Source organism: Labrus bergylta, chromosome 23 (genome assembly GCF_963930695.1).
Source record: "Labrus bergylta chromosome 23, fLabBer1.1, whole genome shotgun sequence".
In the NCBI taxonomy this organism is placed as follows: Eukaryota; Metazoa; Chordata; class Actinopteri; order Labriformes; family Labridae; genus Labrus; species Labrus bergylta.
The window spans coordinates 5121135-5149016 of record NC_089217.1 but is presented as its reverse complement, the minus strand read 5'-3'; the positions used below and the strand labels follow the sequence as shown (position 1 = coordinate 5149016).

General features: G+C 41.5%; 1 protein-coding gene across 14 annotated transcripts in view; it reads right to left on the bottom strand.

Annotated features, from left to right (window-relative positions):
- ppfia2 (PTPRF interacting protein alpha 2) overlaps window positions 1-27882 on the bottom strand; it is a 141015-nt gene that overhangs the window by 2342 nt on the left and 110791 nt on the right. For 2 of the 14 annotated variants that reach the window (XM_065951045.1, XM_065951053.1), the window contains 24 exons: window positions 26912-27058; window positions 25210-25344; window positions 25009-25095; window positions 23116-23199; window positions 22505-22636; window positions 22318-22380; window positions 22110-22201; window positions 20465-20597; window positions 19665-19882; window positions 18490-18730; window positions 17682-17711; window positions 17380-17510; window positions 16801-16982; window positions 16591-16681; window positions 11968-12049; window positions 10812-11012; window positions 8076-8138; window positions 6376-6408; window positions 6077-6252; window positions 5546-5909; window positions 4496-4564; window positions 3766-3922; window positions 3511-3567; window positions 1988-2079 (listed from right to left, as the gene is read on the bottom strand). In XM_065951045.1, the coding sequence (XP_065807117.1) occupies window positions 2021-2079; window positions 3511-3567; window positions 3766-3922; window positions 4496-4564; window positions 5546-5909; window positions 6077-6252; window positions 6376-6408; window positions 8076-8138; window positions 10812-11012; window positions 11968-12049; window positions 16591-16681; window positions 16801-16982; window positions 17380-17510; window positions 17682-17711; window positions 18490-18730; window positions 19665-19882; window positions 20465-20597; window positions 22110-22201; window positions 22318-22380; window positions 22505-22636; window positions 23116-23199; window positions 25009-25095; window positions 25210-25344; window positions 26912-27058 (3027 nt within the window). In that variant the 3' untranslated portion in view covers window positions 1988-2020. Of the gene's footprint in view, window positions 1-1987; window positions 2080-3510; window positions 3568-3765; window positions 3923-4495; window positions 4565-5545; window positions 5910-6076; window positions 6253-6375; window positions 6409-8075; window positions 8266-10811; window positions 11013-11967; window positions 12050-16590; window positions 16682-16800; window positions 16983-17379; window positions 17511-17681; window positions 17712-18489; window positions 18731-19664; window positions 19883-20464; window positions 20598-22109; window positions 22202-22317; window positions 22381-22504; window positions 22637-23115; window positions 23200-25008; window positions 25096-25209; window positions 25345-26911; window positions 27059-27882 lie in introns of those variants that run through there. The other 12 variants (XM_065951050.1, XM_065951054.1, XM_029280331.2 and 9 more) reach the window with 10 other exon arrangements.

Here is a 27882-nt window from a genome sequence, read left to right as displayed (position 1 = left end):
CTTAATGAGCTTCTAGATTGATTGAGTCAGATTTTCAAGGACATTCTGTGTGCATGTTTTGCAAACTACAACAATTTTAAAGAGCTGAGAAGAGAGAGAAAGTTGCAAAGGCTTTTTTTTTTCAGGTGGAGGTGTTGGGAGGGGGGAGGGGGGTGCCTTTATGCAAATGAACCCGCTGTATGTATTCTTGCAACAGTGGAAAAAATGAATGCAGTCAGCAGCTAAGGTTAAAAAAAAAGTCATTCTGTGTGCAGAAAATAGTTTAATAGAATCCGCTTTTTTTTTGTTTCTTGAGCACGGATGTTCTGTACCAGAATTCAACCCCTTGCTCTCACTGAACTTTGTAACTGTATTCTGCCTTTTTATTTATTTATTTAGTTTTGCTGTGTGGGTGTACTTATAAAAAAAAGCTGATGAAAGTATTAGAAACAGCCTGCAGGGCGCTCTATGGGATGAGCAAACTCTTTGGAAACATAAAAAATTATTGTTATGCAGGTGCAAACTTTCCCATCGGAATCAAACCCTTTCAGCTCTGTTTTTTTTTTTTTTTACTCCCCTCTATCTCGCCCCTTAGCTGCTTTAAATGTATTTTTGTAACCCTGCTCTCTTACATGATAACCCCGCAGTCACAGCTTTATATCATTATCATCTTTCTATCTACTCTACTGGGATGTTTTGTTTTCAATGATACCGACCTCAACCTAAAAGTTTAAGGCTTTATATGCGATTTTTCACACTTAAATATAATATAAATCAAGTATATCCTCTGAAAATAACTCTGTGAGTCATGACTGTCTACAATGGGTGTAACACCCGAGTCCCACTGTCTGGGATGTTTTCAGAGTTTTCAGAGTCCTATCTTTAGTTTGTTTACATCGCCCGGACGGCCGGCTGACTCCTCCCCTCGTGTATAAAAGTTGTTTAATTGAGGGACTAGAGAAAAGAAGAATAACATACTGTACTCACTGCTTAACTGTGTTTCTAGATCACGCTCATTTCAGGTAAATTTACATGCAGTGTGAAGATACCAGCATAATAAAGATCGCTAGCATTAGCATGCTAACACAACAATGCAGCGCGAGTTGTTTTGATTTCATGCTGGTGCTCAAGGGCGGATCATCTGCTGGATCAAAAAATTGCATATAAAGCCTTTAACTTCCCTGTTCAAGAAACAAGACTCCTAAACGTTTACAACTGCTGAGGAATTCGTCCTTAAACTTCTATGAAAGAGACTACTCTTTCAGATTCACATATTGTTTTCTGTATGAGAATTGAAAAGGGTGAATCATCTTCTCACACATCAGACATTAAGGTTGAAGTGCTGGCTTCTCTGTCAACATTGAGCAGCCAGCATGTCCTCCTCCTAAATCAACCTTTTCTTTTATGCTACACAACATATGCGTAGCAGGAGCCAGTGTTCTCTTTGCAGCTTTTTTTTTGCCTCTGATTGCCACTTCAATTGTGTTGGAAACTTCACAACACAGGCACAGTGCGGTGGCTCTGTCAGGCACTGTAGTGTATCAAGTCAAACACTTCTTCTTCTCCGCGCCTGGCAGTAACAAAAAAAGAGACAGTTTTGAAATGGAACTAGGGCAAACTCTCTTTAATCTGTACAGTCTGGATGAAACTGACGGGGGCCTATCTTTAGGAGCCTTCAGCGATCAAAAATCATGTAGATGAACTGTGTTAACGTTCTCCATGTAGGGGGCGGAGTTTATTTGAAGCAGGTTCTTTTTTTAGTTGTTTTTTTTTTTAGATCAGACCATGACTCATTTTTCTTGGATAGACATTTAAGGGTTGAGATCGGTAAGAGATCACGACTTGCTTCTAACCTCACTGTCTTCTATCACCTTATGGCAGAAACACCGCGGATGCTCGCCAGTGTCCCTATTTTTTTTTCTCTCTCTCTTTAATCCAACATCTATTTTAAGTATCTCTGAGGAAAGCTGTGAACTTTAAGAGCGAGAGACGGTGTTGTGTTACATACAGCGTACAGTTTAAGGGGCCTCTCTTCCTCCTCTCAGCAGGAATAGGTTCTCACCGTGGAGCTGTCCAGCCGCTGCACTGCAGAGGGTCCGACTGTAGGGGGAGACGGTGAGAAAAGAAAGATTTTTAAAGCAGAAAAATATTCAACCCCTCCTTTTTATACCAGATGGATAAATCCATTCCTCCACTTGTCACCATGAGGTTAGACGTCCTCAACGGGATGAGTGAGGTCACAGACTAAACACTTTCCTCAAACAACACATTAGTTTTTTTTTTGTACCTTCAGAGGACGAAGCCATGTATCACAAACTTAAGAGGAAGATTTGATTTAGAGTGGACAACACAGGTAACAAGATTTGAGAGTATTTTTTTGGACGTCACAGACCAGGGAGCACAGTTAATAGAGACGGAGGGACACGGGGAGGCTGTTTAAGCGTCACTGGGAGCACCTTGTTAGAGGAGAACACTGGGCGAAATCAGCACGGTCGGATGATTTCCAGTCATGTATAAGAACCCAGGCAACAAAACACAAAAATTGCCAATACACTCTGCATTTATCCAAGGATAATTCTCCTTCATATCAGTTTACATCTTTGTTTTTACAGTTTACCTTTTACACTGAAACAGCCGGAATGAGCACACCTTTGTTTGTATTACACCTGAGTTATTTTGCTCAATTGTGTTAGAACTGTACATGTTCATCCATTTATAAATTCTGACCTTTAGTTTAGTTACAATCATCAAAACATGGTTTAAGAAATTCATGTATATGTATAAGTTTGAACCATGGACTGTGTAAAAAGATGGATGACATGTCAGCTGCCCAAAAGTAAAGCCAAAGCACTTGGAGCTCCCCCTGCTGGCTGGCTGCAGTATAGGTCACCAAGGACTGGATCGTTTAAAACGTGTGGTACTGAAAAGTATTGAAAGATTTGACCGCCTTAAATGCAGCTCGCTTCCTGTTTTCGTTCCAAATAATTTTTTTTTTGCCAATCCGGTTTTAAAGAAAAAGAACCAAGCTTGAATAATCCAGAGTTATCCTTGAATGAAAGCCTGTTTCAGCCAGTGTCCTCTTTTAACAGCAGGGTGATGAGAAATGACACAAACTGTCCGTTTGAAATACTGTCACCTATGTAAACCTGATTCAGGCCGCCTTACATAGCACCGCTCAGCCACTTTCTGTTTGCTGCTTTATGCAAAATATCACTTCAAGGGTTAAAACAAGCAAGCATGGGTCCTAATCCATAACTTGTACCCCTAGCTTTACCACCAGGGCGGGCGGCTGAGGAACTATTTTGCAACTCTGCAAAACTACACCCTTGGAGTTTAATTTCAGAGAGATCACAGATTAGTAGAGAAAGAGAGAAGTGAGGGAGAGAACCCATGAAGAAGAAGAAGAGGAGGAGGAGGAGAGATACAGCAGGACAGTGGTTGGCAGAGATCATGAGAAGAGGAGGGAGTTTATGAAGTCATAATACACGCAGGGCCAACAAGCCCAGGACCTTCAGAGGGGGCATATCTGACCTTGAAACCAATCCAAATACATGTCGTCAGGACTGTCATCCAGCGCCTCATAGAGGACTGCAGAGCAGCCGTCACAGAGTCAGAGAGAACAAGAGACAAGGTCACAACACAGCAGGAAGTAGCACCTCCTGTGCTCAGGTGTGCTGCTGACTCCCACCCGTGCAACAGGTAGAATCAACCTTTTTTTTTTTGCTTTGGAGCTGCCTTTAAAAAGCCACTTAATAGCAAATCATGCAGATAGAGACAGGCGCTCACCATCAGGGGGCAGTCTTCGGGAGTGACCGGATGTTGTGGTGAGACGGAATCCAGCAGGGAGCGTCTCCGCTGAGCCGGGCATCATACTGATACCGTGAACGTCTCGGGGAGGGAACTGCCTCCTCCACGATGGACCTCTGAAGTCTTTATCGTCACACTGACGGGTAGATGAACATTTTTTAGATCATAAATTATATATTTTACATCGACTGTCACCAATATGCCATTTGTTTGTCCCAAAATGGCAGATTTTCATTTTTTGGAACGCATTAAAAAATGTCTCAATCCTCAAACTACATTTTCCATTCAATTATTCATTTTCGTAAATTCCTCGTCCCTCAACCGTTACCAGCAACTTTGCTAATTGAAGACCAGTATGAGGCTTTTTCTCTGACGTTCTGATGTATTTTCAATTTCCTGATTTCTTCCCCCATTACTCTAAAAATTAAAAATCTCCAATTATTAACTCCAATAATAGTCAAGGATTTTGGGGTGGCCTTTATGATTCCAAGGGGGGCCATTGCCACCCCACTGGACACACCCCTGCCTGCTGGAGCATGTTTAAAAATATTTCCCACAGCTAATAAACAACAGTAACTGTAAGACGTAAGCAGGATGTGATTTTTGTGCGTTTATGTTCATCTTGAATATGAATGAAGCGTTATAATGCGCTCTTTAACAACCTTTCAGTAACCTCAGTATGAGGTCGGTCACGATGTTGACAGCTCACCTCATCTAGTCTCCTGTCGGTGCCCAGAGCCAGCAGATTATTGTACTCCCGCTCCAGAATCTGACGTGCCTGAGGGAGAGAGAGAGAGAGAGAAAAAAATAAAAATAACAACACGTTCTGATTTGCACAAGGCCGGCTATTTTTAGCCGAACAGTACCAGAGGCAGCTGACACATTACGTTGGTCGTGCTTGCATATCCATTTTACCTGATTATAGAGGAGATAAGCAGTGAACATTCACGGGGCAGCCTGCCAGAGTGACAGTTGGCTGATCTGCATGTTCTGATTTAGATACGAGCAGCTTTTTGAAGGCGGATACCGACATACCTCCACTTGTATACTTCGCTGGTGACTGATGATATTTTCTGCACACATTCAGCACCTTTAAAATCCGGCTTGAATGAGGAAAACAAATCTTTTTAAAACGTCTTGAATATGTGGTGTTTTCATATATCCAGTCTGGAAACTCTACGACGTTATATTTAGACTGCTGCTGACAAACATCACACGTTTGGCAAAACACCATAACATGGGTCCAACTTTCAAATTCAGACATTTTTTTTCTAGCTGTGTGGAATTCTGAGTTTGAGCAGGAAACCAAAGTCTTTTGCCAAAAATCTGTTCGTCAGTAATGATCTAAATATCGCTTCACAGATTTTACACCGTACAATCATTGTTCCTGTAAGATCAATTGTGTCAAAAAGCGGCTCCATTGCAGATGAGAGGTTGTTTCTACTGTCCTAACAGTCCGATAAAGGCAGAAAAAGCTGAATGATTTATTGTGTTCCCTTTACCATATCATCTCTGAGCGATACATAAACAAGCTGGAAGGAAGCGTAGTGAACACAGAGCTAAGAACAACAAACCCAGAGGTAGTTTGACTTCCCTCTCTTTTGAGGGAATTCACAGAATATCGACATAAAGTTCATCACATTTTTGCTACACTCATTGTCAGAATGTCTCACATTAAGCCTTTCAGATCTTTACATTCCAGTGTCTGTGTTGCAAAGCCTTGGCGTCATAACGGCGGGTGAAGGTGTAGCTGAAGTACCTGAGTGCTTTGGTTGGGGATCTGGAGGAGCAGAGCCAGACTGCTGTAGTCGAAGTTGTCGTCCAAGGCGACCAGCGCGCCGTGCACACCGCTCTCCAGCAGGATGTTAGCGTAGTCCCTCAGGCCTATGCTCTGCACCCAGCGGATGACCCGCTCGTTACTCCACACCAGTACGTCTGCACAAACACGAGGAGAGTTGTTTTTAAAATCTATCGTAGCATCTTGTTTTGGTTGGTTTTCATGCTTATTATTATCGGTGCTCTTGCCTCTCATCTCGTGCTGGCTGTGCTCCCTGCGTCTCTCCAGTTCTTTCCTGTCGTAGTTGAGCTTCTTCAGACCCATGATTCCATACTGTAAACTTGTTCTGTTATCAGAAAAACACACATGTACGCAGTTATGACAATATGCCAACATAAACACATCCAATAATGAAACAGTTACAGAATCTTAAAATGAAATGCTTCAACTTGTAGGGCTACAATCAAAGTCACCATCGCCCTCTGAAAGAATTAAATATAGGCGGCTCAGTACCTGTGGAAGCTGTCCACCATCTTGAGGTGTACCCTCAGGTCCTTCTTGGTGAGGTGGTCCAGCATGCGTGCGTCCACCAGGCACTCCATGAAGTAGCTGCGGTACTGAGGTAGTCCTAGACTGGGCAGCCACTCGTTCCCTATCCACTCATGGTTCATATCTCCATAAGCTAGAGTCTGAGAGAAAATACACGCAGAACCTCACTTAGAAAACGGATGCTTTTTTATCTGTAAATGTATCATATTATCTTTTAAAAATATCTGTAATCAGGAACCTTTAAAGAAACAACTGTTCCTTACCTGTGCCCAGCTCCCCTCTTCAGACTGTGACTTCTGATCAGAACATAAAGAACAAAAGTACATTCATGAGAGACGACCAAGACTCATCATCATCTGATTGTTCTGGAACTATTTCCTGCAGCTGCATCCTTTATGTCTCCTGATTGCAATTAAAGTAACGCTAAACTCCACTTATAAACCCAGTAGTATACATGACGATGACTCAGTTTTCATTTCCACTCTTTCAATCAAAAGTGTCAAACAAAGGTCCCGCTGAATGTGAGATCAGCAGAAGTGAAAGTTTGGAGCTTCATCCGAGAGGACGCCCGATCTCGTTTCATTTTCAACCTCGCTTCATTTTGTACAAACCCTGAACTAACCGCGCACATCTTACAAAAATGCTAAAGGCTCCTGGGAGTCACAGCTGAGCAAGTTAAAAAGGCGAAAAAAAAAATGGGTTTGAATCTAAACGGCATGTAAATTTATCTCCAGGCGGATCCTCAGATGCAGCCCGGGCCTGGCAGTTTGCATTTAAGTTTGCCCAAGTTTTTATTTTATTTTATTTTTTTACTTTGAGCTTTATCGCAGCGGAAGCCAGATGATTCTATTAAGCACATCTGTTGTGACTTGCATAATATTTGCTGGATTTTATTCGGGGGAAAAGATCAGACGGGGTCAGTGCGTTCAGAGCAACATCCTAGAATGGGGAAATATTCCTTATGTGGTGAGAGGAGCGGAAATCTGTCGACGGAAGACGTGTGAAATTGGCATAATTGAGAAGCTTTTGAACTTCCATTGGGGTGATAGTTACCGTACAATCCAGATTATTACCTTCTTTAAATATCACATGAATAATGTGTATCACATTGAAACAAAGACACACCACTAGCGTGAGACACTTTGACAATGATGTAAAGGTTTTAGAAATCATTCTTTATCTGCATGATATCACAAAGTTCTTTCATATGCAAAGGCTGCACCCAACATCCATCCATATCTAATCTTGAAACACATCAGCTATCATCTGATCAAAATAAAGCTTCCTCTGTAGCCGGTATTTATTCAGATGATTTACATGTATGAGGGATATCTGGGCAAACAAGTCCTTTGTGTCCACTCCGATTGGCAACTTAAGACACAAGAACATGGTTTGATTGAAGACAACATCTTTAACTTGATTTGCGTCTACTTACAGCAGCTGAGTGTTTAGAGAAAGTCTAATCCTTGTAATGGACTGGTTTTAGATAGTCCCCCTCTTTCACTCACTGCATGAGTTTTTGTCCTGCATTAAACCAAATCCACTGAAACACAATTTAAAAATGAAACTCTACTAGTGGAAAATTTCTACTCCGAAAGTCTTCCCCTTCAGATTCTGTATTTGTTTTTGAAGATTAATCCTCATCAGGCTGACTCACCGATGTGCAAAAGAAGCTTCTTTTTCTGCTGAGATCTAGTGAGTGGTGAGGTTTTTGTTGGCGTTTTAGTCACAGTTTAACAGTCTGATGCTGAGAGAAAACCGACTCTAACCTTAACAAAGACATTATCGGCCTCATGAACAGGTTAAAACCAGTTCAAATTGGGTGTTAGAAAAGGTTCACAGACCAGAGAAGAGATGTTAAATGATGCATGCCTTCTCCATCTCTCCCCTCATTCACTCCCGACACACATGACCGACAAGGGACAGACAAGGGTCGCAAGAAAAAGGACACAAGGGGACTGACCGTTTTGGAAGGGGCTGCCATGGTCTCCATCTCCTCATGGGTCACCCACACATTGCCTGACGGCTACAAGGGGAGGGGGGGCGGAGCCCGAGAGACAGAGCAGCAGCAGCAGCAGCAGCAGCAGCAACGGGGTTGGTAGTAGAGGTCCAGTAGGAGGGGCAAGCAGTGTTAAAGAAGAAGAGCAGCACCACTGTAAGCCAATAGTTTTATAGCATCACAGTCAGATCATGAACTGTCCCCGAACCCGCCAGGGGTCCAAGGGCGTGTGCAGAGGACAAAAAAAAAAAACACAACACACACAAGTACAACACAGAACATCCATGTTTCAGCATACAGTACATGTAGAAACAACAGCAGTGAGAAGAGAAGACGTCATGCACAACAAAGACACCAAATCAATTAGTACCATCGACACCAACAGAAATAAAAAAAAAACACACCTTAAGCATCCCACTCCATCTTTATCTAACGGTCAGCTCACTGAAATGACTCCACAGTGGTTCTAATCATGCAAAATATTAACGTTTTATCTGCTTATTTAGATTTTAAGAAAAAAAAAACATCTAGTACTGCAACTCCACCTTACAATATTTGAAATATCTAGTGACCACTTTCAAAGTCAATCTAGTAATTGTTCTCTCTAACAGCATTTAGTGCCTGGACTTCATGAAAAGTTTTTTTTTTTTTTTTTTTTTTTTTTTAAACTTATTTCCATTGCTGTTGATCGACTCACAGATTATTCAATTTATTGTGATGAGATCTGGTTCCATCCTTTGAATTCCTGTCTCGGGATAATTTATAGAACATTCTGCGGGCTACTTTTTTCAGTACTAGGAAGTTCCAATCAGGAATGTCCAAAGTGAAAGCTACTGTATGTTTATTGTGTGGGGGTGTAAATCTCAGCACAGATAACAAAACTGCAAAACCCTAAAGGCAACTGATCTATGTCGCACATGAGAGAGAAAGCATCTTTTTGAACCCTCTGTATTAAGTTCTTTATTATTTTGAAGCTTCTACCTGAACCTCTGTGGCGGGGTGTTTACAATTATACCATTAGGCAACCCCTCCAGGATTTCGCCGGCGCTTGTAATTGTTGCAGCCTAAAATCCTAAAAAAAAAGCCTAAAAAGTTGCAATGCATGTTGCGTTGTTTAGAGGCTTCTTTCCAGTTTAAACACATTCAAAATCTTCAGAGAAAATCTGGGAGACAGAAGCTCCAGTGAATGCTTTAATTCAAGTTTTCGTAAAAAAACAGCAAAATTGGTACGCTGAAAAGTGCTGCAGACTTGCTCTTGCTGTGGTTTGTGATTTGTAAACCTCAGTGCATCATCAAGGTAAACTATTTTTGACTGTGTTCAAGTCACGGCTTTGAAAACCCCTCTAAGACTCTGACTTAATCTATTAAACAAGCACAGGTTGTAATACTTGTTCAAGTGTAATAGCCAATGTAAGATGACTAACTCCTCACTCCCCTCTCTTGTTTCTGCTCCATATACACTTCCCCCCTGATCATCAAGTTTAAGGTCTTTTACTGTGAGAACAGGTGGAGGGTTTGTCACAACTGGGGAAGTTGGTAATGGGACGTGTGGAGTTGCATGCTGTGTAATGAAGGTTTATGAGGTGTGGAAGTGGAGCTAAGTGCTACATGAGAGGGTAAACGGGGGAAGGGGAAGGGAAGTATATAGGCATTCGGCAAGTTTTATTTGAAACGGTAGCAGACAGAAAAAGTGCAAGAACTTGTGAGTTATGACTGCTGCATGCATAGATAGTATTGTACAGAGACTTAAATCTTTTTAATGAATATTCTCAGCTGGGCTCATTTACCAGCGCACAACTTCTCATGTCTGCGTGATGTATGGCCTTGCATTGTTTGTGTATGTGTACCTTCAGTACAAAGCAGCTTATTCCTTACCCTGCAGTGTGAACCTTCTCTATCATTAAGGAACAGCACGGTCCTTAGAGGGCCGTGTGCAGTTGCCATGACAACGTGGAGTTATGAAAGCAAATGTGTGCGTGGAATAACCATCGAGCTTAGACAAACTCTGACTCCCTTTGTAATATTCCCTGACTTATCTCAAAGACTGCAGGTTATAAATGTTTTTGTTTTTTTTTCCAAATAGCTGTTAAATGATCGTTGATGGCTCCGTTTGCTAATCTTTGGCTTGTTGTCATCCTCCCAACACATGTCACCCATGTGTGGAGGCGTTGTGCATGTGAGCAGCGATGATGTACTTCATTTTTAACAGTTGATAAAGTCAGGGGAAATAAAACAGGGTTAGCATGCTGGCATTGCTAAACCTTCTTTTTATTTACAGCTGGACCGTTGGGAAATGTGATTATTGTCTTTCTTTTGAAGACTCAGATCAGAACTTTTTTTTTGTCAACAAATTGTTACAAATAGCCTGTTAGCTTAGCACATCTTAGCTTAGCATATAAGCATTGTGGAATCTCTAGAGTGTACTATTAACACATGAATCAATCTTTATTTTTACTTTTTGTTTTTAATGTTTTTGTAGAAAAGTGGAAAACTAGATTTTGTTTCTTTCTGGAGAAGCTAGGCTAGCTGCTTTTTTGTGTTTTAAATCTGTGCTTGTCTAGTAAGTGGCTAGTTGTACAAACTTGATATTGATGGATGAAGGATATCCTCTCTTATCCATCATCTTTCTCCACATGAATCATTTGTTCAGCTACACTTCCAGCCTGCATCCATGTTCCCATATTTGTATGTACAACTCACGGTTCTGGAGGTGGGCGGGGCCGATGGGCTGGTGAGGGAGACCATTTCCTGGATGGCCAGGCGGAGTTTGAGCCGGTGCAGAGGGTTACTGATACCGATCTCCCTCTGGATCTCAGTGTCGGAGAGCGCCGACATTATGGCTCCGCTCTTTACGTTGGCACGACACGCAGCCACGTACCAGGCCGGCATTCCCAACCACAGCTTTACCACACAGAGAGAAAAAAAACAGGAGAACCAGATTGAAAGTAGAGTTAGAAGCTATGCCGACTTGTTAGCAGTTTACAGGTTATCTTCAAATAGCAGCCCAGGTATCCCCTTAATAATCTTGTCGTCTGGGATTGGTTCCATCAGGAATTCGCTGAAGGTCATTATCCAAACATTAAGGGCCAATTAGGTTTTTATATTTTGCCTTTTCTGCCTTTTTTTGTTTTGATCAATACTTTTGTTGCTATATTGGAATTTAAATTGGAATATTTCTAGTTAATGACCAGGGGCTGTCCCAAGGTGTGGCATGGGCCCCACTTGAAATCTGATTGGCCACCCCAGGTGCAACCCTAAAATCCTAATCCATCATTGGGTTATTGCCTGGTCAGAGGCGGGAATTAAGTTAATTAGTGGATTAATTAGTGGATTAGGAATGTAAGCCTGTAAATTCCTACTTAATATTAATGGTAGCTACTAGAAAGTGGTTGAATGCTAACTTGACCTGTTGGCATTTTTAGCATTAAACAACATGTAGTAGCTGTTGTGTTATTGTACCTCTGTTTTCTCGGCTAATCAACAGGAAGAAATCATTTTAATTTGGATCAGAGTTTGATGAAATAAATCAAAGTGAGCAACTGTTTCCAAAAATTACCTAAACTGTGTATTTAATAGCTAAATACATTGGGGTACTTTTTAAAGACTACCTTAGATAACACTTCATAAACGGAAAACTTTTAGAGGCACATTGGACTAATTTAGTTTAATTTGTTTTAAATATTCTCAAGAGTTATTTAAATACAAGCATGGAAATCTGTGAGGATATAGGAAGTGGGGCAAGTAAACAGAAAGCATAAGAGTTGTAAAAGTGAAGCTAATACCTGCCGGTTGCCTATATTTGCTTTGGAAATCACCACACAAAAAAAAAAGTCTTGCTAAGATGGTGACTTCGTACCTCCAGCCACGCTACAACAGTGGGACCGTCCCATTGGGCGAAAGGTAAACCCTTTCTCCTGGCCTCCTCCAACAGCTCGTGTCTGGAGGCGGGGACAGAGGAGACCACGTATGAAGAAATGTTCTTATACATCACAATAAACACACATTTACTCACACAGATAATAAAGCTCTCTCACATCCTCACCCATGCACTCTTTTTCTTTCTCACAAATGCCTGCAGCACCAGACCGTGTTGGATCTGTGTGTGTGTGTGTGTGTGTGTGTGTGTGTGTGTGTGTGTGTGTGTGTGTGTGTGTGTGTGTGTGTGTGTGTGTGTGTGTGTGTGTGTGTGTGTGTGTGTGTGTGTATAGTACATGACAGAAGAGTACTCATACACATTTTATCTCTGAGTCCAGCTCGTACACTGAGAGAGATTTATCATTCATTCATCTCTTTGCTGCCAAAGAGTGGAAGCACACAGACGCACACTCAAACACACAGGCTTTGTATAACTGAACCTATGCGGACTTTCAATCCCTAATCTCTAATCCCAGTGTTTACATTAGTGCATGTAAAACACCTACAGCATTTCTATTCTTCAATTTACTGTAAGTAGAAACATCCAGCCCTGTTTGCCCTGGATGTAATCATCCGCTAAGTTATTTTTAGCAGGATATCTCTTCTACTCAACTGATTTTGATTATAGGTAGGTTAGAAGTGCAGGTAAATTACAAAGAAATAGGAGGTTTCTTATTGGTTTGAAAAGCACCAGCACTTGACCGGTTTGATTTCTGCTACAAATGTCATTACATCCAAGCCTATAGAATTTGAATGTCCATGTTTGACATCCAAAAGGGGGTTATGTACTGTATGAAAAAAATATGTTTGACACATGAAATGAAATTCCCTCTTAAAGTGAAACTAATGATGGCTTTCTGTGTGTTTGAACATCGTTGAGATGTAACTACACTACCCTACAGAATAAGTATATTAAATCAACCTCACGCCGCTCTGTCACTAAGATGCAGCTCTGGATCCAGATGCTGCTTGAAACTGTTAAAACATTTAGAGGAAACATTCAGAAGATCCTATGGTGACGTGCTGCATTGCTCTCTGAGTGCACTCATGCACCTGAAAGCCTCGGTGCTTCACTCAGAACCTGCTGAAGCTGGACGCTCATGTAAGCAAATTTACCTGCCCTGTTCAGCTGCTCAGATTCTTCTCTTCTTGTACTTTTTTAATGCAGTTTTTGATTCATTATGAATAATGATTTGTTTCATTTTCAGGGCTGTTCTCTAACGTTTTCTTGTTTTTAGAAAAGCAAATGTAGCAGATGTTTTGTTATGAGAGCTGCATGAGGCACTTTATTCAGCACAATGTACCAATCTTATTGACAAAAAGCAACGAAAAGGTGCTCTTTGCTTTTTGTATTGAACTGAATCCTCCCACACTCGGCGAGACAGAAAAACTCATAAACAGCCTGAAAATGCCGGACAAACAGGGGACCAGGGAACACAGTCGTTACTCACACCCACACACCAAACACAATGCAGTTTTTATCCAATTCAGTGAACACGATTCAAAACACAAACTCTGAATAAACAAACATTCCCTGAAGTTTTTTTTTGCCAAAGAACTTGACAAAACAGAGAGAGTGGGCTCGGTAAGAAACAAAGCACAGGTAGCGTTGAAGGCCTCAGTGCAGTGAAAGGGCGCTTAAACACAGCATACATAGAGGAAATGTGTTCATCCAAGTCGCTGTCTTATCTATCCAGCACATGGGGAGATAGCTCATGTTTTTATGTTCAGGTCAGTTCAAATGCATGGAGAAAAATACATCCACTGAACATAGCTGGGGGGGGAAAAGGGAAGTAAGGAAACAGTTATGGCAAATCATACAAAGAAAAAAAAGAACATTTTGACATTCCCATAACCAGATGTTGCAGCTGGTTATTTCACACAAATAGAAAGAAGACACATAAAAAGGAGAGGAAGACATTCCAGGTGTGAAAAGTGGGCCCCAAGTTTTAGCGGCGGCACATTCTCTCTCCAGCCATGGATGCAGCTGCCATTGAACTGTAAAAGGGGGGAAGAAACGTCTTGAGATGGTAAATGGGAAAAGAAAGAGAGAGCGCAATGGCGTCAGTAGCAGCCATGAAGGATAGATAGATAGATAGATAGATAGATAGATAGATAGATAGATAGATAGATAGATAGATAGATCGATCGATAGATAGATACAAAACGTCAGCTTTGGCACTGGTCTTTTCGGGAGAGGACGGATGGTGGCGGACAGACAGGAGAGATGGCAGACAGGGCAATCATGGCTGAAACAATAGTCATTTCCAGGAGGTCAGTTATACTTCCTCACAACTTACCCGCTTTGTTAGAGTCAAAGGATGATGAGAGGGAGAGGAAGGGGGGGAAGAAGAGGAGAGAGTAAGAGAGCAAAGAAGGGGGAGAGAGAGAGAGAGAGAGAGAGAGCAACGGGGAGACAAAAGTACACAAAATGTTAATGAGTTAAAAAGGCAATTAAAGATACGGCTCTTAACAAAAAAAAACAAAAAACATACACACACATTCACGCACGTTTATCTCACAATGGAGGACATTCGTTTACAGGAGCATCTGTAGACCGGTCAAAAAAAATACATGTCGTCTTCTACAATGCAGTCTTGATCACATCTCGTGCAGCAGAGGAAATGAGAAAATGCACCAAAAACAACGACCTTACATTCAAATGCTCTGTTACATTCAGATACATTGTCGGTATACCTCTCAAAGGAAAAACCAAACAAACAATGGAACCACAGCGGTATTGATCGGTCAAGATGCTGAAATGGAAACAGTGCAGGCAGCTTAACAATGGCATGCGGTGTGAAGGAGGAGGAGGAGGAGGAGGAGGAGGCGCCAAGATGCAAGGTGGTGGTGTGGCCTTAATCCTGGACACTGCTATGAAGAAGTCAGTGCAGCGGAAGAGAAACAACACATTTGTCAACAAACAACAACCGATACTCGCTATCGACCGACTACATGGGAGGCAAAGTTAGTCGTCATGACAACTCAATGTGCACTTCGAGCAAATGACATTCATCATTTGGCACCGGGGCATGGCAAATGCACACACACACACACACGCAAAAAACATACATTCTGCAACACTTCTTGGAAAGGTGTTTTTTTTTTTGTTTTGTTTTTTGCAATGGGTTCCACCTTTTCCTGTCGGGCAGAATGCACCTGACCTACATGTAGTAATCTATAGGCTCTGTGTGTTAGTAAAGCTGTTCTTTTACATTATCGCATAGCGCCCATTTTCTTCAGTAATCGCATCAAGGGTGGGAAGCTTAAATGAATTTCACAGCTGTAAACGACTGATTAGCAAACTAAAAAGACTAATGAGGCTGAAAGTAAAACCTGGGGATATCAACAAATATTTCAAGTTAAAGAAACACATTTGATTAAGCTAATTTTAGAACGTCCAACGTTAGCATTTAATTGCTTAATGTTACTATATACACAATAGAAAAGGTTCATTGTGTTTTAAGACGCGAGTTGATAATTCAGGACTATTTCATAGCGTTCCTACTGAGTAGTGTCATTTTTCTAAATGTAATGTTAGCCAGAAAGTAGCTGATGTTAACAACATGGTACAAACAGGTTATCAAAGTTGTTTAATCTAAAATATTGATTTGATAATCTACTAGCTAGCCAACACAAAAGCCAAAACCTTAGTCAACAATGTCCTAGCTAAAACTGCTAGTAGCTTCCTTTTCTTTCCTATTGTTTAACACTATAAAATAGTTATGACAGCAAGAAATTGGCTACAGGCTAACTTCAACGTTAGCACTTAGCCACTTGCAAGAATACATTACAATTAGCTTCATTTGTACGGTATTCCAATAATGTCTTTGACAAAAGACAGTGATTGTATGCCAACATTAGCTGTCGTCTCACAGCGGTAATGGGTTATGATCTTTTGATGTACCATGAAATCTGTGCAATTGTCCTTCAAGAGTTGTATTATTATTCACTCTTTCTTTAGTTTCTGATCAAACAGGGAGCAGTGAAACGAAAGAGACTTGTCAGATCCCTTACATTTTCACAAAACTTAAAACCTGGAACACAGCGGAACGACATCAAACCAGCTTTTTAACTTCCCAACAAGAGCGTGACATCAGAGGAAAATGGCTGCTCTGTGATTATAGTGAAAAGCTTCCACATCCACAAAGTAGCTTTATGAGATGAATTGGCTTTTCAGCATGGATCAATAGCCTGACTTTAGCTCTGTGACTGAAAACAGTGAGGCTGATCCAGCTCTGCTTTGATATTGATCCTGCTCTCAGTGTGGGCTATGCTATGACATACAATACAGCCATGGCTTTTATAGAGGCGGAGAGCTAAAGGTAAACACAGGGAGAGGTGGAGGTTATTGCCTCTCTCTTTGTGGAACATACAGCTATATGACTTACAAACACAATGCTTCCTTAAATATGACCATGAACTTAATATGGCCATTTTTTAGAAGCGGGTATATTCAACTGTATCCATGTGTGAGAAGGTCCTACCAAGGGACTGTTTGGAGGTTAGGGTGTGATTCTGTTTTTATGGCGACTACTTGATGTGCTCTTTGGACAAAGCTTACTTCTTTTTCAACCTGCGGTCCTTCTCAGCCTGAGTTCCCAGCTTGCCCACCCCCATGTCCTGGCCCGCCATGTCCTGGTCCATCATGGTCGCTGAAAGATCAGGAAAACATGTGTCACTTTTTCTTTGTTTTGTTCTTTCAGAAAAAACTACACATTTTAAGATATTACCGGTAGTTGGAATATAAACATGACATGTTTCCATCGCCCACCTTGTGGATCTACCATGACGTGTCTGTGTGCTAGGTGTGCCATTCTGCCTTTCTCTTTCTTTCCAAATAGCCGTCCGATGGAGGATTTGATGCCCTTCTTCTTCGGCTGTTTGTGGAGGGAGTCCGAGCTGCTGGCTACGCTGCTCAGTGCGCTGGCATCAGCCTCCAGAGAGGCTACAATCCTGATGCATAAAAACACACAAATTAAAACGTTTTTAATAGTTTAATTTCATCATTTTTTCGTCGGTTTTTCTAAGTTGTTAGATTGTTATTTTAATCTTGTCAAAAATGTCAATGCAAGTATAAAAAAGCACCCAGATCATCTCTGCTAGTGCAAAAAATAAAAAATAAAAAAAAGGCAAAACACTCGCTAAATTGGAAGCTTTCTTAGTGTGCAGTAAAGCATCTCATTTGGTCCAAGACAAACAGAAAGAGGCTGAGATGATGAGGCCTACATTAAGCGAAATCCAGACTATAAAAGACATGTCTTTATAAATAAATGTCCAAGAAACAAAATACTTTGGGTGTAAAATGAGAACCCTTTGTTCTTGAAGCAGTGTTTGCACAGTCGACTCTTACCCTCGTGCGTCGTTGTGCGATGAGGCTGGCAGTGTGTGTGTCATTCGGACGGTGCGCGGCGTCGGCGGGGGAGACGTCTCACACTTGATGGTGGCCTTGTCCTCGCGCCCGTCCTCATCCACCGCCGCTATCTGCGCGACGATGGGGGAAGAACGGGACATCAGACATGACCCTATGTACTTGTAAACTGCTTATTGTGTAATTACTGCAATATCATATCATCACACTATATTAAAGGGAACTTATGGTTTTGTTGTATTTGAATATGTTTAAAGGTCATATCAGATGAAAATCTGTGTTACCTTTCTCCGGTGTTTCCTCAGATCGCTAGGCTGTTGAGCAAATAAAGAGACAAAGATATTCATCAACACTCTTGGTCAGAAAGATTGATGTTTGTGTTGGCCATATATTAAAGTCTATTGGCTCATTCATAAAAACATCACACACATTAGATGCTCAAGAGCCTTTGCCAATGAAAAGATGATCAACACAGAGAAGAAGGATCGGTAAAAAAGTTGTTTAACCAATCAATAAAATCAAAGTGTCCTTCCTTTATAAGCCTCTGGATAAAAGACACATGTACACCACCTTTAGTAGAAGTACATGTGATTATTTATATGGTATTTTTGTTCCGTAAAACCCTCCTCGGTGGACACATCTGCAGTGTTTAACCCTCGGGTCAAGCTGAAGAGGCGGTGAAATATTATTGTCTATTCCAGGAGAAGCTGAGAGCTGTCCCCTTTGACATCAGTGTTCACATGATGACGGCTGACAGGGCAGCACAGCTTCTGTCACGACTCTCTGACTTAATGCAGCAAGTCTTCAAAAATTCATGCCTCCTCTGGATTTAAAGCTTCACACGCAGACAACCTCGACAGAACAGGCTGGTCTCGACTCTTATTTACTCGAAGGAGCAGAAATATTTCATACGCTGTACATCCAGTCTGAAAAAGTGTCATCCAATCTTTTTAAAAACACATCTCAAGTCTGGGAAAGTACAGACGCAGACATCTTTAGCATGCAATCTGACTCTAGTCTAATGCAGCTGTGAAATGTAAAGACATTAATCAATTCATAAGTGATCGGTCCACATGCAGTCCAGATACCAACCAGTGTCATGACCCCCATGCGTTCCATATCTCGCGCCGGGCTGCGAGGATCGAGTTTGGGGGTGGAGTGTCCGCTGGGTGGAGACGAAGAGGCCAGGGAGGAGGCGGTGGCTGAGGCAGTAATGGAGGCGCCGTGGTGGTGCATTCGCGCCAGGTTGAGTCCCTCGAGGCTGACGCTGGCTACGCGGTTTTCGATCTCCTCCGCCCGCAGCTCCGTCGACTCCTTCTCCTCCTGGATGAGCCTTGTGAAAGGAGGAGACACGAGGAGGGGAACAACTCAGACGGGAGTATGACACTTTCTTTCTTTAATTTCTTCTCAATGAGCGCCTTCAAAGAAAACCATAAAAGAGCTCATTTCCTAAAAAGCGTGGCATTAGTATCCCTGCTCGGTTGTTTAGCCTCATCTCTGGGGTCTTTGAAGGAAGATATCTGAAGATCGGCCGAACAAATCCAATGAAACACCTCCAGTATGAGGCTGAGTCTCTAATTAAAAGACACAATGGGGAGATTAAAAGGCTAAAAGTCAGGTCATTAGTTACAACACACCCAGGGTCTAACTTTGTTAATTAACCGATCGCTCGACTCCTTAAATCCACAATCGCTGTCGGAGATTTTCCTGGAGAGAAATGCAGCTCTGTGAAGACGGAAATTAGCAAAGACCAAACGGCACATAAAGAGCCCTTGAAATGTAGAACGGAGTCAAGTTGAGTCGGGGGTTACGAATACTTATCTGCACAAGGTAATTACTCTATTAACAAGCAGATGAGATTTGCAGAGTGCACACTATACAAGTGTTTGTCATAGACTGGAAAATCCACTTACACACAGATGTATATATGCTTCAAACCAATTTCTCTATCAGCAATAAAAAAAGTTGTTTGATTGATCGGTAAAAATATATGCAAAAGATGGGGATAAAATATGGCATATATTGTATGGCGGGAAAAACCCTTAAAAAAAAAACCCTTTGGAATAAGTGCATAGCCAGGATTATTCTAAGGAATTCATCTCAGCTTTCCAGGTTGTGATCTTAGAAAGATATTAGAAATAACTGTTAACGGGGTAAAATGGTTAAAAACTCAAAAAGTAAAGAAAAGTAAATCAATCTGTCTGGAAATCATGCCCTTTGATATCAATGAGAAACTCCAGAGTGTGTTTTTTTTTCTTCTTTGGTACCGAATCTCCTTGTTGATGGCGTCCAGCTGTTCCTGCAGCATCATGGCCAGAGTTTGTGCGTCAGAGTGGCCGCCGGGCGACAGCATGTCCATGGAGCTGAACAACGTTTCCCTGTCGTCATCGTCGATGTCCGACATCTCTGTGTCGCTCTCGAAGTGGTGACCTCCCAGAACGCCGATCTGCTGCGAACGCCATTCATGCTCCCCTAAAGATTTAGCCTGCACAGAAAGACAAGGACTGACTGTCACACCTGGACCATTTGTTTTAGTTTTGACACAGTACATTTAAAATCATGAAGGGAATTAGAGGCATTCATTCATCAGAAAGTTGTACTTTTTGTTATAAAATCAGAGACTGGTGTTTTTATGCTGCCATTTAAATCATCTAGTGATCGCTCAGAATATTTTCAGGAATTGAGGTATCCTATCCCAAATTAAGCTGAATACCTTTTATAGTCTCTTCAGTAAACCAAAGAAATAGAGTGTTGGCAGGACATTTTATAATATTAAAATCTGCTTAAGCCTGAAGGTACACATTTAAAAAAATGTCAAATTGGTTTGATGAGTGAGGCTAACAAAAGCACCACCAGCCTTCAGTCCTCCTGATGATCTGTTCACTGTGCTGGTTTACATCCAGGTAATAGAACATTATGGCAGCATGGCATTTACCATTAACATGGCAGTAAATCCAACTCTGTTTGTCACAACAGAAAGAAAAGTGTGATGGACCCGTCGAGTTCTTTACATAAAGAAGGAGTAGTAGAAAAGACGTTTTAATACCCAGGTAGATTGAAGGCTCACCTTGGGTTCTCGCAGACCCACCCGACCTCTCCTCGGCCGGCGGATGACCTTGGCTGAGCGGTAGTGGTCGGACTGGGTTTCAGCCAGAGATCCCAACGAGAATCTAAGCTCGGCTGACGTGTCCAGATGAGACCTGAGAAACAAATGTATCAGTAATACTACATCTTGAGTTACATAGTGTGTGCCTAAAATAAAACGTCCTCTGGGACACTCCTGGACAAAGAAGCAGAAACAAACGATGACAACAGAAATGTCATGGTAATATTCACATTCATACAGACAGTAGACCTGTGAAATCTCGTTTGGGTTCCTAAAGCAAAGCGAATAGTTGGATCAGAGCATGATATATATACGCTTGTATGGGGTGCAAAAAGGTTTCTCTATGGAGGAGATTAAAGCTGATACTGACAACACATCAGCACTGTAATATTAGAACTCCATGCAGGCTGAAAGGGAAGCCAGCAATCTTCCAAGAATAGATATGGAGAGTTCAGTGATAGCAGTGTTTCTAACAATATAGCAGAGTAAAATGTTTTATCAGGGATATATGAAATTACAGGACTGCTGCTGGAGAGTGGATTTCTGTATTCCTGCATTTTATTTGCTTCCTATTAAATAAGAATAATCTTCACTTTGGCCTTTTTCAATCTAAACTAGATCTTATCCAGTAAGAAGCATCAAATGACAAAGGAATAAAGTAGTGTTTTAGAGTCGGCCAACTACGTCTACTTCTTGAAACAACTGCCTGATAAATGATGAAACAATTGGAGTCTGACTAATGTTTTGGACTCATCTTGGTTTCATGCAATTGCTTAATTGTCTGTGTGCTCCAGAACTCCACTGAACTGAATCTAACTTCAGTTTGGACTCATTTCTGAGGCGCGTCAGAGTTGTGTGTTTCATCACCAAAAAGAGGCAAGAAAAGCTCATTTGTATTCTTTGTTAAAACCTGTAATAAAATGTTTTTTATTGTTAAAACCTAAATTAACAAGCCAAAGTGTTAGTAGACCTAACTAAAGTTGAATGTGTCAAGGCTAGAATGTAAGCTGTCCAGCCAACTAGCTTAAATTCATGCAGTATTAGCCAACTAGCTTAAATTCATACAGTATTAGCCAACTATTTTCAAAAAAGGTCTTTACAATAAGAATCCTAATAGTTTGTTTTCTTTACTCAAGTCCTGTGCACCGGAAAGAGTCCAAGGCATAGAAAAGCATGCAATGGTGGCGGGGCTACCAGAGGTCTTTCATGGATACCTACTAACTTAATGATGATGGTCTCCATATTATTGATGATGACGATGGTTTTTGTTTGATAAAGACGACTTATAAGATGGTTTCTATACTGATTAGAGCTCTCAAGAACTGCCCTCAATGTTGTGCTTTGCCTCTGGTCACTTCCTGTCAGCACCTGTGTGTCCAATCGGACTCAAAGGTGATCGTTTGCTCTTACTGACATTGTTCCATTTTTTCTAGATCCTTGCTTGTGTTGTTCTTACTCTCTGATGTAAAAAAGCGTCTGCTAAGTGAATTGTAGAATTGTAGGTCTATTTCATGAGTATCAGGTGCAAATGTAAACATTTTCAGGGTCTAGTCAAACCCTTCTACATCTACAAACACACATACATGTAAACCCACAGCCAACATACCGTGACAGGGTGGGGTCTGTGAGGGAGCCTGCCCTCAACCGGAACTGGTCGAGCTCTGATCTCAGTTTGTCGATCTCCTCTGCCAGATGCGACTGTGTGAAACAATTTAACAAGATGTCATTACAGGACCCATCTACTACGACACATCATACAGAGAAGTCATAGTGGTGCATGTCCAAACTGTAGAGCAATCTTCTATGCAGCCTACCTTTTCATGAATCGAATCCTCGTACTGTTTCCTGTAACCTTCAGAGTCTTGGATTAATAAATTCTGCAACGAGAAAAAAAAAAAGAAGAAGAAAAGTCAGTTGCTAAAAACCATCACCTCTTTGACACTGACTGGACAGAATGGATATTGATCAGTTGCCACGGATACAGCAGCCATCTCGAACAACCTTCTCTTCGAGAGCTGCCATCCTCTCCTTCAGGTGGAGCTGAAGTCTCTCGTTGGACTCTGTGAGGAGTCTGTCCACTGTGTCCGAGAGTCTCTTGTTGTGCTCTTCATTCATCTTTTCTCTCTGTCGGGCCTGAAGGGAAAAAGTAAAGAAAAGTCAACACATCCAGAATTGTCTACAACCCTTCATTCTTCCATGACCTATCCATGCCTTCTCTTAATCAGCTGGAAATGCAAAGCAGTCTAATGCCTCTTTTAACCCAGTTGGATATTGTCTTTTCATAATTTTTTAATTGAGAACATATTTATGAACCTCTTCCTGAAATTACATTTTTGTTTTCATACAGCTTACTTTTCTCTCTCCAACTGTGTTTATTACGTTCTTGATGTGATCTAAAAATAAGACATGGATTAAAGCATCACTTGTGAGTATTTTACAAATCATTTATCAGCAGTATGTGTGAAACATCGATTTGGCCATGTGTCATTGGTGACAAATCACTCAATCAATGTGTCGTCAGTCAGTGTCGCCTGAAGCTGTCACTCTCTCCTGCGGGAGTCTGTGCCTGCTAAACGCCGCCTGGCACGACGCCTCCTCCGCCCGTGACTCACCCGCAGCAGCTCCTGGTTCTTCTCCTCCAGCTGGCACTCCAAGTGCCTCATTCGCTCCTCGATGCTCCCGTGACGCTCCTCCGCCTACACATGGATCACAGAGAAGACGAAGACAAAAGAGGGCACGGTGATCTGCTGCTGATCTGCGTGACGGCCAACATGAAAGCAGTGGTGACACCACCAGCCAAAGCTTCTATCCCCAAACTCAAAGATGGAAAATCTATTGTTTTAGCTGCAAATAGAGCTGGTTGATACAAAGAAGGAGAAAGATGGAGAAGGAGGCCACCAAAGGACAGAATGGGTGCTTTTCATTATGCTAATCTGTGCCTCCTTGCGTCCTCTCTCCGCCTGTGTCCTGGATGTCATTCCTCCAACACCATCTTGGAGGATCTTTCAATCCCTTCAAAAGAAAACTAGCCAGGGGAAAGGAGGCTTCTGAGGGAGCTTGATGCGGGGAAACAGCGCTCTGTCCTAAACAGAAGTCTTTTATCAATTGGTGTGACGTCAAGGCAAATCCCACACTCAATCAATCGATTCAATTCAATGGTGTTACTTCATGGAAGATAGGACAACACAATGCGCAGTGACAGAAAAATGAACTGTAAAAATAGTTGACCACACATCAGATGATTTATTACCAAAGTTGTGTGGCATCACACAAAGCAGGAATTCATTTAAGGTTGGATTTTATTGCGCTAAGAATTCAACATACAGAAATGTCTCTGTAGATATTTTTAAGCAGGTAATTAAAGTCGACTTAATCAACAACTCTAAGTTACCATACAACATGATCTCTCCATCAGCCCATCAAAGTATTAACCAATTATCTATCATCCATCCATTTAGCATTCTTTCTATCCCTCCAATGATCCATACATCAGTCCATCCATCTAGACCCAATCCATTATCCATCCTACAATCTGTCCATCCATCCATCTATCCATTCTTTCTATCCATCTACCCATCCATCCATCCATCCATCCTACAATATGTCCATCTGTCTGTCTGTCTGTCCGTCCATCCATCCACCATTCTTTCTTTCCCTCCAATGATCCAGCCAGCTATCCATCTAGACCCAATCCATCCATCCATTCATCCATCCACCAAATCATCTGCCCATCCATCAATCCGTCCGCCTGTTTGTCCAATCATCTATTAAATATCCATCCATCAATCCATCAGTCCATCCATCCATCAATCCACCCAACTGTCTGTCAATCTGATCATCCAATAACTATCCATCCATCCAATCCACCAAATCATCTGCCCATCCATCAATCCGTCCGCCTGTTTGTCCAATCATCTATTAAATATCCATCCATCAATCCATCGCCCCATCCATCAATCCATTGGTCCATCCATCAATCCATCAATCCATCCATCCATCAATCCATCAATCCATCGCCCCATCCATCAATCCATTGGTCCATCCATCAATCCATCAGCCCATCCATCAATCCACCCAACTGTCCGTCTATCTGATCATCCACTAACTATCCATCCATCCATCCATCCATCCAGAGTAATGCTGTGGAAATGACTATTTGTTATTTGGAGCTTCTTGTTCTTGAGATTTTATCTGGCATGTCTCTTTCAAATTCTCACTGGGCAAAGCAATGACGAAACGAAGAGATGCCAGTGAAGTAAATGCGAAGACACGTTAGCTAAATGAAAAGCACCAATAATGAAAGAGAAAAGAAAAATCCTCCAGCAATGCCAAGTTTGAGCTCCAGCCAGAAGTGCCATGCAGCTGCCCCCTTAGTTTTAGAGCAGAATCCAAGTACAAAAAAAACAAAACAAAACAAAGAAAAAACACCACTGAACACTGACAAGCTGGAAGGAATCTGATTTTCGACAGGAGTTGGTGGTCGCTTTGGCGCCCTGAAAGACTACCTTCCTAAGAATGGAGCTCATGTCTTGGAGTTTAGCTTCCATGACAAAGTGATAATCGTCGAGGGAGGAAGAGGAGCTGGAGTCGGACTACATGGCCGAGAGGGAGAGGGACATGTTGAGACGTCATGACACTCTGAAGGTGAGGGATAAAGCTGTAATGTGTATCAATATGTTAATGTCAGCCTGTGTGTGTTTCTATACCTTTGTGAGAGCGGCTATCCTCTGAGCGAGTTCAGCCTCCACCTCGGGCAGCGTCTCCGCCTTCCTCATGGTCTGCTGCAGCTTCTGCTCCGCCAGCTCCAGCCTCTCTTGTAGCTGCCTGTTCTTCTCCTCCATCTGCACACGCAAAAACATCAACAGCATCAAAAGATGGTCATCATTGAGGTATTTGAGGTAAAAACAGAAAGCCCTCTTACTAAAGGTATGATAAAACACTGGTCAAGTCAGCAAAATTAGACTTTTCTCTAATAGCCTGTTCAAAGAAAGACCTTTCTTCCCAGCTGGCAAAATTTCACACATTTTTGTACTTTCCCCTAAAGTGTACTTCTATGAATGTGAACTTCTTCCTTATTTTCCTTTGAATGTCAGCAGAGCTTCATCACCTGGTAGAAAATGCAGCACAGCTATCTGACTTTAGAGGAACTTGGAGCTGCTACCAAAGCTCTGGCAAGACGCCTCAGCTTTTCTTCAAATAAAAAAATCATAACAGAATCAGAATAGCAGCAGCTCTCTGTCCCTGCCAAGAGTGACAGTGCAACTTTTACTCAGCACATACCGCTGATTGCTCTCATTAGACATTCAGATAGAGCAACTTGAATTTCTAAAGCCAGAAATTAAACCAAGCTTTCACTTATATTTTACATTTTATGTGATAAGGCATAACTTCCTTCCAGCCTTTGCCATCTGCTTCCTGAAGGAATCGAGACTGGCAGCTAAATATGCAATAAATAGACCGGAGCTGGTGTGTTGTAGTGTGACTGTAAAAATGTTCTTTCCTTATGTGTATCACCGTCCATTGGAGAAGCATGACAGGGAGTTTTTTGTCCATCTTTCTTTCAAAACAGATCGAGTCGGTTGGACATATATATTCCAGATTTTACGGTAAACAAATAGGTGAGATGTAAAGGTTCTGATAGGAGGATTATTTTACTTTTGGATGGCTAATTGTTTCCCCCTTTTTCAAGTATTTGTGCTAAGCTAACCCAACCCACTGCTGGTAGACAGACACATGAGAATGATAAGAAGCATGTAACTCTCAGCAAACAAAAGAAAATGAGAGTATTTCCAACAAAGGTCAAACTATTGCTGAAACACAGTTGGTTTGGTTTCAAATCAGCTTGCTTCCCAGTAAAGCCCGGGGTCGTTTGTGTGCGAGTATCCATGACTTCTTCAGCTATTATTAGAGTCTCATTCTGTCTGTTCCTCCAGTGCTCAGCTGGTGCTTAAGCAGTCACTCTGAGGAATGTCACTCAATCTTCTATGGTCAGGAAAAGTAGGTAATTGGCTGCAGCGAATCACAAAGAATCATAAAAAGGAGAATAGATCTGTACTTTTGTTGGATGATTCTTTGGGTCATGTGCATCTGCTTAAAACGAAGAATCAAATAAAGAAAAACTTTAACATTCCTTTCACAGAAGTCATTTCCTCTGACGTTATCTGACACAAAGTCAAGAGGTTCTTATTGAGAAACCTCTGCGGATCTGTTGAATAATGTGTCTAAATTTGACCTTGAATGGCCCATTTCATCAGCCATCTGCACCTACAGACCAACAGTTCAACTTTTGGTTGACATTTTACCCTCTTAACTGTAATTTCACTGATACATTTTCACCTTTATTCCAAAAAGACGTTTCTGAAAACAAACAATGCGTCTTGATAAAGGCTCTCACTGGGTTATACAGACCTGCCTGAGGAAAGCCTCCTTATTGGCCAGCTCATTCTCCAGCTTGTCGTTGATGTCGTGCACGGATGTGGACTCTCGCTGTGCGCTCAGGTAGCGTTTTTCCAACGTCACGATCCTCTCCTCCATGTCCTCCTTCTGACACATGGCCTGCAGCAGAAACACACAGTCAGTGCAAGCAGAGAAAAAACACGACAACCAATAGAGACGAGACAGTTCCTCAAACTTTTTTCCTCCAATGAGAAAGGCTGTCTCTAATTTCTTCTTAGCTTTTTCTGAATCACAAAACCTTGAATTATCTGAAGCTTTTACTCTATTTAATTTTTTTACAGTTATAAAATATGCTATTTAATATCTGCACAGGCTTCTTTTATATCACTCTGTAATTTTATTAGAACACGTACACTATGCAAATTAATGAAACTAGTGTACACAATGTTCTCATCAGTGTGAACTGAAATATGACAATAAAGCAGCTGATTGTAACTCCTGAAATATCGACACGTATGAAACCAAAAATAACAACAGTCCTTTGTCTTTGTGAAGCCCTGAAAAAATAGAAAACATTTTTTTTTCTCATTTAAGGTTTGTTAATATTTAACCTACAGTTACATATTTCATTTCTTTAAACGTTGTATGTTTGAAAAATAAACCAACAGCCACATTTCTCTACACAGCAGCCTTCACATAGTTACTTAACTTATGTTATAAACACATATCATAGCTTTTAGTTACTCCACACTCCATGTTTGACATCACTACAGTATAATACAGTGGTTCCCAAAATGGGGTTCGGGACCCCCTGGGGTGTTGCAAGACACTGAGAGGGGGGTCTTAAGATGCCTTCCAAAAACATATAACAATGAAACATGCCTTAAAATTGCATAATTTACCTGTTATTGTTATAATATATTCAGGAAACAGGTCAAATATTGACTTCTAAGACAACATTTAATAAAGTGAAAAAAAGAGTT